The 16874-nt window shown below is 49.3% G+C and overlaps 3 protein-coding genes across 3 annotated transcripts; 2 read left to right on the forward strand and 1 right to left on the reverse strand.

Annotated features, from left to right (window-relative positions):
- Window positions 1-1232: 1232 nt before the first annotated feature.
- rnf182 (ring finger protein 182) lies at window positions 1233-3455 on the forward strand. The gene has a single exon (XM_028977570.1). It carries the CDS (start codon window positions 1580-1582, stop codon window positions 2306-2308), a length of 729 nt encoding a protein of 242 aa, XP_028833403.1. The 5' UTR covers window positions 1233-1579; the 3' UTR covers window positions 2309-3455.
- An 816-nt stretch (window positions 3456-4271) lies between these two features.
- On the forward strand, window positions 4272-13884 carry ranbp9 (RAN binding protein 9). Its single transcript, XM_028977569.1, has 14 exons — window positions 4272-4940; window positions 5540-5651; window positions 5757-5809; window positions 6080-6247; window positions 6939-6961; window positions 7644-7828; window positions 7906-8018; window positions 10260-10368; window positions 10454-10608; window positions 10853-11003; window positions 11086-11207; window positions 12046-12197; window positions 12648-12759; window positions 12854-13884. The coding sequence occupies exons 1-14, from the start codon at window positions 4721-4723 to the stop codon at window positions 13012-13014; spliced, it is 1836 nt and encodes a 611-aa protein (XP_028833402.1). The 5' UTR covers window positions 4272-4720; the 3' UTR covers window positions 13015-13884.
- A 920-nt stretch (window positions 13885-14804) lies between these two features.
- Window positions 14805-16832, reverse strand: nol7 (nucleolar protein 7). The gene is made up of 8 exons (XM_028978020.1): window positions 16633-16832; window positions 16492-16552; window positions 15919-15974; window positions 15813-15838; window positions 15669-15732; window positions 15480-15601; window positions 15315-15392; window positions 14805-15090 (listed from the first exon to the last, which is right to left on the reverse strand). The coding sequence occupies exons 1-8, from the start codon at window positions 16758-16760 to the stop codon at window positions 15023-15025; spliced, it is 603 nt and encodes a 200-aa protein (XP_028833853.1). The 5' UTR covers window positions 16761-16832; the 3' UTR covers window positions 14805-15022.
- Between the last annotated feature and the right edge of the window lie 42 nt (window positions 16833-16874).

Here is a 16874-nt window from a genome sequence, read left to right on the forward strand (position 1 = left end):
CCCAGTAATACATGGCAGCAGACAACTTCCTTCCTGCAATTTTAACCAAACATCTAGAACTCAAAATTGTGTTTTACATGCTCAGGAGCAAACAAGAGGACAGGGGCAGTGGTGGCCTAGCAGTTAAGGAAGAGGCCCCATAAGGTTGCTGGTTCGAATCCCGATCCGCCAAGCAAAGCACCGTCCCCACACACTGCTCCGCGGGCGCCTGTCATGGCTGCCCACTGCTCACCAAGGGTGATGGGTTAAATGCAGAGGACAAATTTCACTGTGTGAACTGTGCGCTGTGCTGCTGTGACAATCACTTCATTTTAAAAATCCAGGACCTGTACCTCTCAAGATCCAGGAAAAGGGCAGGGAAAATCATCTCATATCCCTCATACCTGCTGCCCTCTGGCAGACGTTATAGGAGCCTGCAGACCAGGACCACCCGACACAGGAACAGCTTCTTCCTCCTCGCCATCTCCCTCCTAAACAGCTGGAACTGTCTCACTGCGAATCATTATATTGTACTGCACATTGTTCATCTAAAAAAAAAAAAATAAAGTAAATAATAAAATAAAAAAATAAATAAAAATAATAATATAATGTAAGTGAAGTGATTGTCACTTGTGATACACAGTGAAATTTGTCCTCTGTATTTAACCATCACCCTGAGTGAGCAGTGGGCACCATGACAGGCGCCCGGTGAGCAGTGTGTGGGGACGGTGCTTTTCTGAGTGGCACCTCAGTGGCACCTCGGCGGGTCGGGATTTGAACCGGCAACCTTCTGGTTACGGGGCCCTCTGCACCTATACACACTTATAGACCTATGTACATTCATACATACATTTATATTCAGTATATATATTTATAAACATATTCTACAATGTACACACATCCTTGCAAATCAATTTCCTTGTACGTGCTTGGCCAATAAACACGATTCTGATTCTGATGAAGGAACCGTCAGGCCATACGGAGACTTTGTAAAACGGCCCATCACACATCACAAGTTCTGAATAATACCTGTCTTCTGGGGTCACAGAGGAATGCAGAGCATCGGAGCCATGACCCATTTTTTCTCCCCGCCGACCTGGCGGAAAACCAAGAACGCTTCCCAGCGCCAAGCGTTGCTCCGATTAACGCGTGAGAATTGCATGGACGGCGTGTTTAATCGAACTCCGCGTCCAGGTATGTGCTGTCGCGTACGGCCAGATCTACTTTGTTCGAGTCCGTGGAAGGTTCTCTACCGCGGCTCGCCCCAGGTCCTCAGCCAGGGTTAACAGTGCGCCACGGCCGAGCGTTGGATCGCTAATTGGACTGAATTGCGCTGGCAACAAAAGGGCCGACTGGAGAATTCCAGGCCTGGTTTTTACAGGGCCGGCTTTGTTGCCACGCCGTTTGTTCTCTACTGCTGTGTTAACAGTTATCTTTTCTGCCGTGGGCCTCTCCCCACCCTTCCACAGGCTGCATGAAAGGCTCCACGGCACAAACCCGGCCCAGGGGCTCAGCCGCCTGCCGCAGCGCGCATGGCACTGCCTCCAGGAAGCGCCGCAGGACCATGTTCCCCAGGGCAGTGAGCTAGGAGCCGGGCAAGATGATGGGACAGAGCGCGGAAGAGGAGCTGGAGTGCAAGATCTGCTACTGCCCCTACAGCCTCTCCGGCCGCCGGCCCAAGGTGCTCGGGTGCTGCCACCGCCTCTGCGCCAAGTGTCTGGCTAAGATCCTGGACCTGGGGGAGTCGCCGCCGAACGCGGTGGTCTGCCCGTTCTGCCGCTACGTCACCGGCTTGCCTGGAGAGGCCGCGGGCAGCCTGCCGGATGACCTCAACCTGGTGACGGCCTTGTCTCTTCAGGTACGGAACCACAGGAACCTCCTGGACGGCTCAGGTGGCGAGATACTTCTCAGCACCCGGCATCTGAGCTCTCTGGTGGGTCAGACGGCTTCCGGGTCGCCCTCAGCCTTACGCAGCTCCAATTACGTGGTCATCACGATTATGGAGCCCCGGCAGGAGCCTGCTGGTCCCCAGAACAGTGCCAGGGACTACCGCTCGTCCAGCCTGGACTCCATGGCCTCCATCGGCCAGAGGTGGACGGTGTGGAACTGTGCCGCCCTGCTGTGCCAGACCTCGGCCCGGGCCCTGGTGTGGCTCCTAGGTCTGCTCTACTTCAGCTCCCTGCCCCTGGGCGTCTACATGCTGATCATGCAGAAGACCACCGTGGGCGTGCTGCTGGTCAGCCTGGTGCCCGTCAGTCTCCTCATGATCACGGTGTATGGGGTCTGTCAGTGCCTGTGCCATGAGTTCTGGGACTGCGTGCCACCTTAACTGGCCAGGCCGCTCATCAGACCTTCATCCAGATGCACAGCACGACAGGACGCGTTTCTTTCTTAATTTCCTGACCGGGAAACCGAGTATCTAGATGTCAGTTAAGTATCATTCTTCATAATCAGTAACTGCTTGTACTGCTCACAGGTTTCAAATAAAAGAACAACAATAGACAACGTTCATTTAATTTAGCTTTCGTCAGTATAGTTTTTTTTTTTATATAAAGTTTTATACTTGATTATTCAAAGTTAAGCACATATCCAGTGGACGATAACAAATGGTTAATGCATCAAATTATTTATGAAAATGTCTAGATTATACTTGGCAATTTATATGCACCATTTTGTCTAGTTTTTTTTCGTCTGCTGTTCTTAAATTGTAAACATTTTATTTCATTACATTCAAAAATTAAATTACATTAAATTACATACAAGTCTGTGGTACTAATGTTACACACGCAGTATCTACAAAACATCTAAAAAGTATTTGCCTTAATGAGTGTTGAAATGTAGGTGCTGGTGTGTCTGTGTAAAGAAGGTTAAAAAATATATAATATTTTATAAAATATATGTACTTTATTCTTACTAATATAATTAAATCCGATTATTTCTGAAAATACTGAATATATTCATTACTGTGCATGTAAAAAAAGCAAACATACTATTTTTCCTGAAAAAAAAAATCCTGTGCAGGACGTGACAATGCCTTCCTCATGAAAAGCTGATCACTCCACCTGCCGGAAAAATACCTGAGTCCAGTGCAGGAAAAGGCCACGCCTTCCTCATGAAAAGCTGATCACTTATAAAAAAAAAAAAAGATCACTCCACCTGCCGGAAAAATAACTGAGTCCAGTGCAAGAAAAGCCACGCCTTCCACATGAAAATCTGATCACTTCTGAAAAGCTGATCACTCCACCTGTCGGAAAAATAAGTGAGTCCAGTGCAGGAAAAGGCCACGCATTCCTCATGAAAAGCTGATCACTTATTTAAAAAAAGCTGATCACTCCACCTGCCAGCAAAACAACTGAGTCCAGTGCAGGAAAGGGCCACGCCTTCCTCATGAAAAGCTGATTACTCAACCTGCCGGAAAAAGAAATGAGTCCAAAGCAGGACATGACCACGACTTCCTCATGAAAAGCTGATCACTTCTGAAAAGCTGATCGCTCCACCTGTCGGAAAAAAAAGTGAGTCCAGTGAAGGAAAAGGCCACGCCTTCCTCATGAAAAGCTGATCACTTCTGAAAAGCTGATCACTCCACCTACCGGCAAAATAACTGAGTCCAGTGCAGGATGTGACAACGCCTTCCTCATGAAAAGCTGATCACTTCTGAAAAGCTGATCACTCCACCTGCCAGCAAAACAACTGAGTCCAGTGCAGGAAAAGCCACGCCTTCCACATGAAAATCTGATCACTTCTGAAAAGCTGATCACTCCACCTACCGGCAAAATAACTGAGTCCAGTGCAGGATGTGACAACGCCTTCCTCATGAAAAGCTGATCACTTCTGAAAAGCTGATCACTCCACCTGCCGGAAAAAGAAATGAGTCCAAAGCAGGACGTGACCACGCCTTCCTCATGAAAAGCTGATCACTTCTGAAAAGCTGATCGCTCCACCTGTCGGAAAAAAAAAGTGAGTCCAGTGAAGGAAAAGGCCACGCCTTCCTCATGAAAAGCTGATCACTTCTGAAAAGCTGATCGCTCCACCTGTCGGAAAAAAAAAGTGAGTCCAGTGAAGGAAAAGGCCACGCCTTCCTCATGAAAAGCTGATCACTTCTGAAAAGCTGATCACTCCACCTACCGGCAAAATAACTGAGTCCAGTGCAGGATGTGACAACGCCTTCCTCATGAAAAGCTGATCACTTCTGAAAAGCTGATCGCTCCACCTGTCGGAAAATCAAGTGAGTCCAGTGCAAGGCGAGGCCACGCCTTCCTCATGAATATGTGATGAATAACCGCGCGTCGTGATTGGACGTCGCCCGTGTGCGCTGGGAGGACCGCGGATCGCCTTCTGTCTGTCTGGTCGTGTACTGAGGTCCTGCAGGAAGTATGACCAGCCTCCGCTCAGCCAATCGCGTCTGCGGATCGCACACTGACAACAAACAAAAGATCGGGTTTACCTGCACAGCTGCCCGCTCCTAATTCCGTCTGTCGGATTACGCTCCAGACCTCATCCCGGCTCGGGTTCGTTCGGCGTCGTGCATGTCAGCTAATGCCAGTCGGGCCGATTCTCCGCCGAGTTTAGTCGGCCGACCGAGAGGCTCTCCGGGGCTTTTCCGGCCCGCCGCATCGGTCTCCGCCGCCTGAGGCCCGGGTGAGCAGGCGAGATCCATCGGTGCAGGGCGCCAGCAGGCCGGCCGGAGGTGGCTGGCGAGCTACGTGAAGAATCCAGGCTCGAAGCGGAGCGACCTGTCGCCATGTCGGGCGGACCGTCGTCGGGCTGCGGCTTCCTGATGTCGGTTGTTGTCCACGGAGACTCGGCCCTGAACGAGCAGGAGAAGGAGCTCAGCCAGCGGCTGCGGCGCCTCTACCCGGCCGTCAACGAGCAGGAGACCCCGCTGCCGCGGTCGTGGAGCCCCAAGGACAAGTTCAGCTACATCGGCCTCTCCCAGAACAACCTCCGGGTGCATTACAAAGGTGATCCGCGCTCCTCGTAACCCCCAACCGGACGTTAGCCTCGGCGGGGCCGGCTACCCTCCGGCGCCCGGCTCGGCGGCTGTCTGCCGGGCCGACAGTCCGAGCTCCGGGTTCGGCGAGTTCGGCCGTTAGCCGCGCTGCTAACTAGCCGCTAGTGGCTACACGCAGGCTGCTAGCGCGCCAGCCCGCCGCTTTGGACGGGCTTGACCCCGCCGGTCGTGCGGAGGACCCTCGGGGACCGTGTGCTGCGTGTTTTTCGGCCTTGTTCGTGAACGGGTCTCGGGTGGCGCGCACTCGGTGGGTTCTAGTCGCCGTGCCCGGCTGGCTAGCGGGTTCAGCGGCCACTTGTCCGCCTGTCAGCGCGTCGTCGTTACGGGGCCCCGCTGCGGAATTTCACGCCGCCGAGCGTGGGGAAAGTGGACGTTTTCTCGCGTTTTTGTCGCCGCTCCGGCCCCGTGTGGAGCGCAGCTTCGGTAAAAAAACATTTCCCCCAAGTTTGTGACGTCAGTCCTCCATCTTCAGCGGCCCTGTTTATTTTAAACGAGGCTATTACACCCCACGCCGACCTTGCACATTAACGCGCCGGGTTTGTGTCTCAGGTCACGGAAAGACCCCGAAGGACGCGGCGTCCGTCCGAGCGACCCACCCGATCCCCGCCGCCTGCGGCGTGTATTACTTCGAGGTGAAAATCATCAGCAAGGGACGAGATGGGTGAGTAGTGGCGCCGGTTTTGTCCGCGTTAAGTCCACTTGTTCTGAATATGAAGATTGTAATGTCGTGTCCAGCATGAGGGGAATAATTGCTGCTGTTTTTCAGTTACATGGGAATAGGCCTGTCTGCCCAGGGTGTCAATATGAACCGACTTCCAGGTAATGCGTTATTCAGCCTGGATGATACTAGCTCATTATGACTGAGTGAGTGTGTGTGTGTGTGTGTGTGTGTGTGTGTGTGTGTATATATATATATGAGTGTCACATGTTTGAGTCCCTGGTGGTTATCTGTGGGGGTCCCGGCCCTTTTTTCCCCCCGAGGGTGGGACCCTCTGTCTCAGATAAAACGCCGCTGAGAGCTCAAACCACGTCGGCCCGGGGCGGCAGAAATAACCCCCCCCCTCCCCCTGTCTTCCCGTCACGCTCCAGGCTGGGACAAACACTCGTACGGCTACCACGGCGATGACGGCCACTCGTTCTGCTCATCGGGGACGGGCCAGCCGTACGGGCCCACGTTCACCACGGGCGATGTGATTGGCTGCTGTGTCAACCTCATCAACAACACCTGCTTTTACACCAAGAATGGCCACAGTTTAGGTACGAGGAGTGCTGTTTAGGATGTAAATACCGTCAGAATCAGAAAACGTTATTAATCCCGAAGAGGGAAAGACAGACACCTGACACCTTGAACATTCAAGTTCTGACAACATTCAAATTCTTGATATTTTGTGCAGTAAACACCCTGAGTGTCATGTTTGGCTGAAGAGAGACGATTAGCTTGGTTGAGAAACGTAGAATGGCGTATGAAATGTGGCGGTTCTGGCGCCGCCAGTTTTCCAGATTGTGGTTTCGTGGTTGTGGTGTGGCCGATAAAACCGGTCAGATGCTTTTAATGATTATTGTTAGTTTTTTTACAATTACCCCCTCATCCAGAGCGACTTACAATCAGTAGTTACAGGGACAGCCCCCCCCCCCTGGAGACACTCAGGGTTAAGTGTCCTGCTCAGGGTCACGATGGGAGTAAGTGGGGTTTGAACCTGGGTCTTCTGGTTCATAGTCCGCTAGACTACTGCCAGCCTACTTTAATGTTCCAGCCCTGAATTCACGGCAGGTCTAATAAGCTGAGGAAAACAGTAACTGGTCATAATAACGGCCAAGATGGCCATTTTGATACCTATTATATCTATATAATATTAATCATAGTTATTGCCACTGTTATTGATGTTATTGCAGTGTTTCAGTACGTCCGTATGATGTGATCTTTGTTTTTTTTTTCTCCCTCCTGCAGGTATAGCGTTTACAGATTTACCGGTAAGCATCGGTTTCGTGCTGTGACGTCCTTCTGAAACTGGCCAGCAGCTCGAACCTCTTCCCAGATAACAAACGTCTTTAACTGCTCCTCTCAGCAGTAGAACGGAGATGTTTAGAGGTGAAACAATAAAAGGCCTCGGGCAGAAGCGCCGTTGGCATGTTTCCGTGGGCCTTACCTGTGCAGCACCTGCCTCCACGTGCTCCGTCCCCGAGACAAATGCAGATAATTATTCGTGTTTCAGAGCATAAACACTGGCCACTTTATTAGAGACGGCCAGTCTGTACCCAGTATTTGCCCACACCTAAATCCCGTCTGATTTATGAACGAGGTCGTGTGCGGCCTCATAGTCAAGATCTAAGGCCCCGCCCACACGAGAGCGTTTTAACCCCTTCCACGCCTGTCTGTGCTGCCCCGGGGGCAGTGGAGGTCTAGCGGTTAAGGAAGCGGCCCCGTAACCAGAAGGTTGCCGGTTAGAATCCTGACCAGCCAAAGTGCCACTGAGCAAAGCACCGTCCCCACACACTGCTCCCCGGGCACCTGTCATGGCCGCCCACTGCTCACCAAGGGTAATGAGTTAAATACAGAGGACACATTTCACTGTGTGTGCTGTGCTGCTGTGTGTCACATGTGACAATCACTTTAAACTTTTAAACTTTTATTTTTATTTTTTTGTCATCGCAGCCCAACCTGTATCCCACAGTTGGTCTGCAGACCCCGGGGGAGGTGGTGGATGCCAACTTTGGACAGCATCCGTTTGTGTTTGACATTGAGGACTACATGCGGGAGTGGAGGACGAAGATCCAGGCCCAGATCGAACACTTCCCCATCGGGGAGCGGGAGGGGGAGTGGCAGGCCATGATCCAAAAGTGAGTGTCTCCCTGCGTCTGTCTGATGAAACGCCGCATGATGGGGGTCTGAACATCTGCTGCCCTGCTCTTCTCAGGATGGTGGCGTCATACCTTGTTCACCACAGCTACTGCGCCACGGCCGAGGCCTTCGCCAAGTCCACCGATCAGGCCGTTCACGAGGAGCTGGCGTCCATCAAAAACCGACAGAGTGAGTCTCGTCTTCATAAACAGTCATCTTTGGTTTAATAACAGAAGAACTTTTGGAATCTTCACCCCTTATTACTCCTTTATAGGTTACGGATGCGAAAACATAATCGGTTTTAATGTTTACATATTCTGTAGTGATTGTGCATCATTCATTGTGTTCAAAGCAGCTAAGAGACCAGGATGTAAAAATTAATTGCTTTTAAAGTTGCAAACGTGACATTTATCAGCCTTATAAAACATGAACGTGAACACAGTCGAGAGCTGCATTGTTCCCCACAGGAAGAAGTGAGGAGACGTGTACACAGTCGTGTTCTGACAACAATTCCTGGTTTTCACAAAGTTCTGTGTTTCTGTGCCGTATTGAAGTATAATTACAAGCATTTTATAAGTCGGCCCTTTCCCCCCCCAAGACCTCTGCAATTCACCCTGACATGCTGTCAATCAACTTCGGGGCCAAATCCTGACTGACGGCGACCCGTTCCTTCATAATCAGTGCTTGGAGTTTGCCAGAACTTGTGGGTTTTTGTTTGTCCACCCGCCTCTTGAGGACAAGTTCTCAGTTGGATGAAGGTCTAGGGAGTTTCCTGAACGTGGACCCAAAATTTCAATGTTTTGATGCATCGTTCTCACTCTGGTCTTACGGCGCGGTGCTCCATCATGCTGGAAAAGGCATCGTTCTTCACCAAACTGGTCTTGGATGGTTGGGAGAAGTTGCTGTCGGAGGAAGTACCTGGTTCTACCTTGGTTCTTTATTCATGGCTGATGTTCTGGGGTAAAATTGTGAGGTGAGTTCACTCCCTTGGATGAGAAACAGCCCCACACATGAATGGTCTCAGGATGCTTTACTGTTGCAACAAGTGAAAGTGACGTGATTGTCATTGTGAGACACTACAGCACACAGTGAAACATGTCCCCTGTATTTAACCATCACCCTTGGTGAGCAGTGGGCACCTTGATAGGCACCCGGGGAGCAGTGTGTGGGGAAGGTGGCACCTTGACTGATCGGGATTCAAACCGGCAACCTCCTGGTTACGGGGCCACTTCTTTAACCGCTAAGCCACCAGTGCACCAAGACAGGACTGATGGTGGCGTCACCTTTTCATCTCTGGACAATCATTTTTCTAGATGCCCCAAACAATCGTAAAGGGTCTTCGGAGAAAATGACTTTCCTCCGGTCCTCAGCAGTCTGTCCTTGATGTTTTTGTTGGAGAAAAGTGGCTTCTTGACCCCAGGCCGTCCTCCAAAATTCTTCATCTCCTGTACATGCAGATGCCCTCACACCAGCCTGCTGCCATTCCTGAGCAAGCTCTGCACTGGTGGCACCTCGATCCCGCAGCTGAATCATCTTTAGGAGACGGTCCTGGTGCTTCCCGGACTTTCTTGGGCGCCCTGAAGCATCTTCACAGCACCCGCTTCCACCGCATTTCAGCCCTGCCACAAAGACCTGCTGAGATCATTTCAGTGGTCCTCTGGTTGATATGGGAAATGAGTGTTGAGGAGCACAAGGCTGGAGATCATTCTGTCCTGCTGATTGAGTTAGAATAGCTGACTGGATCCTTGAAAAGGAGGCTGATGCTTGAAATCGTTGTTCTTCCTCCGTTAACCACAGTCCAGTCATCATTGCTTTGCATAAAAGGTTCTTCACAGGCAATGATATGGGGTGGTAGAAACCTAGCGGGTAACACACTCACCTATGAACCAGAAGACCCAGGTTCAAATCCCACTTACTACCATCGTGTCCCTGAGCAAGACACTTAACCCTGAGTGTCTCCAGGGGGGGACTGTCCCTGTAACTATTGACTGTAAGTCGCTCTGGATAAAGGAGTCTGGTAAACACTGTAAATGTAAATGATATAGCTGCTACTAAGATTGCACCAAAATCGACCATCTGTCAGATCATCAAAAACAGGGGGGGAAAAAAGGAGAGAGGTTCAGGTTTTTTTGGGATAAAGTTTATTTTCGTGACAAAGAGGGACTTTGCAATTCATCTGATTGCTCTTCATAACATTCTGGAGTTATATGCAAATTGCCATAATAATGAAATGTTAATAGATCTCTTGGTAAGACATACACATCAGATAAGTGCTGTGGAAGAATACAAATAAATATTATCAATCTAAACCGAAAGTGCTTGTTTTCGCTCTCATGGCGAGACTGGACCGTTTTCACTGCTTTTGTGAAGGAAGGTCACTTGCATGTAATTGAGAAGGATTGATTTTTCTGTATTTTTATACATCTGCAGAAATCCAGAAGCTGGTTCTGGCAGGAAGAATGGGAGAAGCCATAGAGACGACCCAGCAGCTCTATCCCAGCCTCCTGGAGAGGAACCCGGACCTTTTATTCATGCTGAAGTAAGTTCTGGAACGGACCGATTGACCGGCCACATGTAGCTCCTGTGACCTGGTGACCCATCTTGGCCTCACCTGTCCCCGCCAGGGTCAGACAGTTCATAGAGATGGTCAACGGGACGGACAGTGAGGTCCGGTGCCTGGGTGGCCGCAGCCCAAAGTCGCAGGACAGCTACCCTGGCTCGCCCCGCCCCTTCAGCAGCCCCACCCACAAACCCTCTGGCTCCCAGTCCTACTTGTCAGGTACGGGTGCTGCACTGACCGTTCAAACTCGATAATGACCAATTAAGCAGTAGATTAAAAAAATAGTATGGAAAAAGTATATAATAAGGATTATAGCGATACGTACAGAGTTTTGTCGGTATAGCAAATATTTGAAAATCCCTTTAGAAGAAGTATTAGTATATATTGCCTGAGGAATAACTGAGTTGTGAGGACATTCACAGCATTTACCAGGTGAATAACTTCTTCTCTCAATCGTTCGCAGGCTTTGACGGTAGCTGCTGTAACGGAGTGTCCTCGTCATCCAGTAAAGCCCACCCCCCAGCCTACCCCCACAAGCCGTGTCCCTCGGGTCCGCCCGGCACGGTCGACCTCAGCTCCGTCAATGGCGCCCGCACCCAGCAGCCCGGCTCCAGGTACCGCCCGTTCTGCTCTTCCCCGATGTCCTTCGTGTTAAAGATGTTCTCAGTGTGTGTGTGTGTGTGTGTGTGCGCGCAGCAACGATCTGGAGATGGAGGTGGATCACGTCACCAACGGGGTCTCAGATTCCTCCTCCAATGGGTTCCTGAACGGGAGCTCGACACACGGAGCTGAAGTGGACGACTGCGATGCAGAGATGGGTGAGGTGTCCTCGCCTTATTCATTATTCTGCAGCAGCGGTCAGTAATAAAAATTAGTACGAGAAATAGACGTCAGCAAAAATAAAGATTTTCGAATAGAATACAGGACGTTATTTCCTCTCATTTAATTGCGTTATTATTATTATTATGCAGTATTCCGGTTCCCTGTGTCTCTCATCCGGTCGCACATATGACGTCACCTCCTCAATTCCTGTTTGTGCATTATTTAAATTTCAGGAGGCTTGTGGTCTGTTTTTTTTTTTTTTTTTAATATATATATATATATATATATATATATATATATATATATATATATATATATATATATATATATATATATATATATATATATATATATATATATATATATATATATATATATATATATGGTGATTGGTTATCAAGTGTCCACAATGAAGTGGAAAAGAGTGGAATGGACCCGAGTCTGTACGGTATCAATGATATAAAAATGTTTTAAACTTGTTTTAATTTAAATTCTACTCTGTTCTACTCTGTACTTGTACTGTATTGGCTGGGTTAAATAGAGTTGTATTACTAGAAAAGAGATTAAATTGCAATTTTCATTGACTAAAATATATTCATGGCTAATTCTGACTTAAAAATTTGAAACTTGACTAGACTAAAATGAGTCTGGACGTGACCAAGGCTGAAATGACAGCCTGACTCGACTAAAACTAAAATGAAGACAGGCCGCCAAAACCAGCTCTATTCTGCATTGAAGACTGTTTGCATAGGATGTCTTCACTGTGATCCCAGTTTGCACGTTTACTGGAGGAGGTCTGTAAATGTATGTATTTTTATTTTTTGTCTCATTCAGAGGTGGAACTTGCCCAGTTTAAGAGGCAGCTGTGTGGAGGAAGCCAGGCGGCCATCGAGAGGATGATCCACTTCGGACGCGAGCTGCAGGCCATGAGCGAGCACCTCCGCCGGGAACGTGGCAAAAGCTCCGCCAATAAGAAGATGCTCAAGGTGCGGGCACTCTTCACTCATTGCATTTACAGCATTTACCAGACGCCCTTTTCCAGAGTGACTTACAATCAGTAGTTACAGGGACAGTCCCCCCCTGGATACACTCGGGGTTAAGTGTCTTGCTCAGGGACACGATGGTAGTAAGTGGGGTTTGAACCTGGGTCTTCTGGTTCATAGGCGAGTGTGTTACCCGCTAGGCTACCACCACCCCTTATTGTCCCTGTAACTAGTGACCAAGAAGCCCGTCTGGCTGCAAGTCCGGGGTCACACAGCCTGTGATTAACTAAACAGCACCAGGTTCTTATGGGTTCATCACTGCACAAAACGGTGGGCAAGTCATCCTGCAATATACTGGGATTTGTTTTCATCTTTATTCTCCAAATATTCCCCGATTAGTGTACAGTAGACTGCGGCCGGTGTGTAATGTTCCCGAATCTCCCGTATCTGCAGGATGCCTTCAGTTTGCTGGCCTATTCGGACCCCTGGAACAGCCCGGTGGGGTATCAGCTGGACTCGGTCCAAAGAGAGCCGGTCTGCTCAACCCTCAACAGTGCAATATTAGGTACGTGTGGCGGTCGCGCGTCCGCTCGGTGAGGTCTGAATATGCGGCGCCGGCCTGACGTCCGCGCGCGACCCGTGTGTTTGTGTGTTTTCAGAGGCGCAGAACCTGCCGAAGCAGCCCCCCCTGGCCCAGGCCATGGGCCACGCCGCGCACTGCCTCTCCCTGATGGCGCGGACGGGCAGCGGCTCCTGCGCCTTCGCCTCGGTGGACGACTACCTGCACCAACCTCCAGAACCCCCACGTCATGCCATCTGAAGCCACCAGGGTGCAGCGTGAACAGTCTCGCGGCAGCCACGCGTGACCCCCCCCCCCGACCCCGGATCTGTTCTTCTGTTGACGGACTCGTGTTGCCGTAGAACCTGGATCCTCCAGCAAGACGCCCACGTCGCCACGTGCTATCCGCCCCCCTCCTTCTTCTCTTTTGTCTTTTAATTTCTTTTTAATTTTGAGGGTGGGGGGGAGGGGTGTGGTGAAAAACTGATCGTTTATTTCCTAGTTTACAAGGCATGATGCAAATTATTATCGTTATAATTAACGTTATTATTATTAAACTGGCATATGAAATATATTTGTTCTTGGTTGAAAGGCAGCAGTAATCATGACCAAATAATAAAGGTCCCAAAAGTAGATTTAAAAAGAAAAAAGCTTGTCCATCAGCCTTTATGAAGCCCTAATGGATTTCTGTTAACGAGACGAGTGCAGCATTTCGCCGTTTTAAAAGACGAACCCATTAAAGCCTAATGCTGCTAGACTCATCCTTAGTGATGATAATGAGCTAGCCCCGCCCCCTCAGTATGCAAATCGCCGCCTCACTCTGACAACGCCACAGCTGGGTTGATGCAATGTTTTGGGACACTTGAGAACTTGTAACAGTTTTGTTCATGCTATGTGTTGATGCTCCTCACAGCCTGCTTCAGGCCAGTGTCCCAGCATGCACCTCTCTGTGTGCGTGTGGTGCCCAGCGGCGGAATGTTGGGACGAAGAGACGCTGGCCTGGAGGAGCTGTCCCGCACCCCCACCCTTATTTTCTAAGCCCTTTAAAATCTATCCTACATACGGGAGGAGACGGACTCAGTATTGTCTACAGCACTGTTTCACCATTTCCAATAAAACTGACACCCAGGAGGATGGCGCCGAGGCTCCGGTTCTTGTGGAGAAGCTGACCCTGCCTGCCCTAGCTCATCACGGACTGGTTTACAGGTCGTAAAGCCTAGCGGAGCCAGACCACGTACATAAACTCGTATTCGGTGATTTAAAGGTCCCCCGACATGAACATTTTGTGCTTTTATATCCAAAGTCTCTTTCAGAAGCCCTAATGGTGCAGAATTACAGTCACTCTGATCCAGTCCCACAATGAGATTTCTCAGGATGCACTGTTTCGGTGTCTGTAGCTTTAAACGCTAATGAGGAGGACAGCGGCCTATAGAAGTTGAGGGACATTCGCGGAAATGACGTCAACACCTCAGTTCACCAACCACAATGTTTGGTACAGACAGGAAGTCGTGTCGCCGCTTTTCCAGGAAAAATAAAATTAACCCGCTGGTTCTTCAGAATCTCACGTGACGGAACTAAAAAATAAAGAAAGAAATTTGTGCTCCTTTTTAGATCAAAGCACTGAGCTACTGCAATGCTTCACGCGTTTGTAAGCCATGACGGTCGGTGGAGAATGTTTTAGGGGAGGGGCGGGAAAAAGCATGAGAAACGGGAGGTAACCTTTCCCCTTATGACATCATAAGGGGGAAAATTCCAGATCAGACCGTCTGAGCTGCCGCTCTCTGAATGGTGAAGCAGAATGACCAAACTCATCACCATTTCTAGCCACTGCAGGACCACAGACAGGCTAGGGGAACTGGAATTAATGTTAAACCATCTCACAAAGTCACGTTTTCATGTCAGGGGACCTTTAACATCATGAAGTAATATCTTAGCTTGGGATCTGGATCTGCCTGGTAGTGGGTCTAATTGCTCATACAGAAAGCTTGGATTGAACAGACATAATTCTCTCCTGAGAAGGAGAGAGGTTCTCAGGTATAAAACCACAAAACTGAAACAAAGCCTTTTACTTCCATTAAAACTGAGCAGAAAAGGATAAAAAGCAACAAGCAGCCTGGGACATTCCACAAAATAACGTCATCTTCAATAATACAACTTACACAGTAGTGACCATTAATTTACAACAACCGAGTGGCAGTAAGGGACCTTCTGCATAACGGGGATCAGCATCATCTCCACCAGCCTACTGACCACTGCTCTTCTGTTCTCGTTATATCAGCTTCTTCTTGTGGATCCATCTCTTGTTGCACTTCTCAGCCTTGGCTCTCAGTTCCGCACCTACAAAAAAAAAAAAAAAATGATTTAACTACTACACAATACGAACCAAATAAAATGGAATAATGAATAAGCCAGACATGTTAGGTCATGTCAGGAAATAACGGGACGTTAGGGTCCCTTCTCTGAAGGACAGGACACAACTCCACGCCAAATCACAACCTCCAGAAGACCAGCACCGAAAGATCTCCAGATGGTCACGACCCTGAAAATGATTTTGAACGTACCTTTCGACTTATTCATGAACTGGACAGCAGCTCCTTTGTGGACAGCCCTCTTACTCTTTATGGAAAGTAGTTGATTGTCTGCAAGCAATAAACAAAGAAAAGGAGACTTGAATGACTGAAGGTGTTGATGTACAGACGTGCATCGGCGGGAAGCAGGGATCTCACTGGTCATCCTCCTGGATCCCGGACCGTACAGTCGGGCCTGGATGAAGTCCACGGCGGCCTGCTGCCGGGAGGCGGCTTCATCCTGGTCCTTCGCCCTCATCACGCTGCAGTTTGCCTGCAGCCTACAGAGACGCAGCTCTCACTGAACCAGCCCCGCACACCACCAATTCACCCCGAGCAGATCTTTACCTCCGCACCTTCGCCCTCTTCACACCAGCTGAAGGCTTCGCTTTTACACCCACCGCCTGTTCATCTAAATCCAGAAAGAGTTGGTATATTTAAAAATGTACCATTGTTTACTAAAACCTGTAATATTTCACAGATTTCTGATACCTCCTCCTTCTGAAACCTCCAGTTTCCTACAACAGACAAAAGCAGTTTATTACACCAAAGAACGTAAGCAAGAAAGGTCAGCAAGAAATACACAGACATAACTCACTGTACGGGAAAGTCGCCTATCTCCTCCAGAACATCTTCAGGAAGAAGTCTTTTCTTCTACAAGCATAAAAACACGAGTAATTCTTAAAACGTGATAATAGTAAATGAATTGTGCTTTCTTTCTCAATTATTGGGACGGTAGTTGCCTAGTGGGGTAACGCACTCGCCTATGAACCAGAAGACCCAGGTTCAAACCCCACTTGTAACCATTGTGTCCCTGAGCAAGACACTTAACTCTGAGCGTCTCCAGGGGGGGGGACTGTCCCTGTAACTACTGATTGTAAGGCGCTCTGGATAAGGGCGTCTGGTAAATGATGTAAATGTAACTAATTAACATGCTGGCTGTCATAGCGGTTTTAAATAATGTACATATTTGACTAAATAGCGCACAATAAGTTTCGTTAAATCATTAACTAATACGGTTTTATTAAATATTACTATTAAAACCTCAAATAATAATCTTATTGCTCAACGTAGAGTTATTTCTGCGGCGTGATTGGTCCGTTTCAGTTCAGTTTCTACTCTGATTGGTTCCCATCCTGGAGACGGACCGGGTAAATAAAAGCGGCCGTACCTTCTGTTCCAAGAAGAACTGTTGCCTCTTCCTCCGCCATTCTTTAAAACGCTCCTTCTCTCTGTTCAGGAAAAATACTGTTAACACGTCGCCGGCGGAGGTGCACGGTTAGCCCGAGGCTACACGCTAGCACGCCGTCACCTCTTGGCTGCCTGCGCCGCCTCTCTGGCGCTCCGCAGCGCCGTCGCCTTCGAATCCTCAAACGTCACCTCGTCCGGAGCTCCGTCGTCGTCGCTCGAGTCGTGAGACGCGCCGCCGTCGCGCTTCATTTTGGCCGCCTCTCCGCACACCGCGCCGTCTTCTCGCCGCGGTGTGAAGCAGCCGCTAGCAGCACGTGTTGGACCCGCGCAGCGCCACCTGTCGGTTCGGAGGAATTTAAAATA

The sequence above is a fragment of the Denticeps clupeoides genome, chromosome 4 (assembly GCF_900700375.1).
Source record: "Denticeps clupeoides chromosome 4, fDenClu1.1, whole genome shotgun sequence".
Taxonomy (NCBI): domain Eukaryota; kingdom Metazoa; phylum Chordata; class Actinopteri; order Clupeiformes; family Denticipitidae; genus Denticeps; species Denticeps clupeoides.

What these genes read in the sequence shown, in the direction of transcription:
- rnf182 (XM_028977570.1), top strand. Translation starts at nt 1,580, where the DNA reads ATGATGGGACAGAGCGCGGAAGAGGAGCTGGAGTGCAAGATCTGCTAC.
- ranbp9 (XM_028977569.1), top strand. Translation starts at nt 4,721, where the DNA reads ATGTCGGGCGGACCGTCGTCGGGCTGCGGCTTCCTGATGTCGGTTGTT. An exon ending in TGGCAGGCCATGATCCAAAA is followed by an intron (nt 7,829 to 7,905) that starts GTGAGTGTCTCC and finishes TGCTCTTCTCAG; the next exon opens with GATGGTGGCGTCATACCTTG. An exon ending in CCTCAACAGTGCAATATTAG is followed by an intron (nt 12,760 to 12,853) that starts GTACGTGTGGCG and finishes GTGTGTTTTCAG; the next exon opens with AGGCGCAGAACCTGCCGAAG.
- nol7 (XM_028978020.1), bottom strand. Translation starts at nt 16,760, where the DNA reads ATGAAGCGCGACGGCGGCGCGTCTCACGACTCGAGCGACGACGACGGA. An exon ending in ATAGGCGACTTTCCCGTACA is followed by an intron (nt 15,839 to 15,918) that starts GTGAGTTATGTC and finishes TGTCTGTTGTAG; the next exon opens with GAAACTGGAGGTTTCAGAAG. An exon ending in GTTCATGAATAAGTCGAAAG is followed by an intron (nt 15,091 to 15,314) that starts GTACGTTCAAAA and finishes TTTTTTTTGTAG; the next exon opens with GTGCGGAACTGAGAGCCAAG.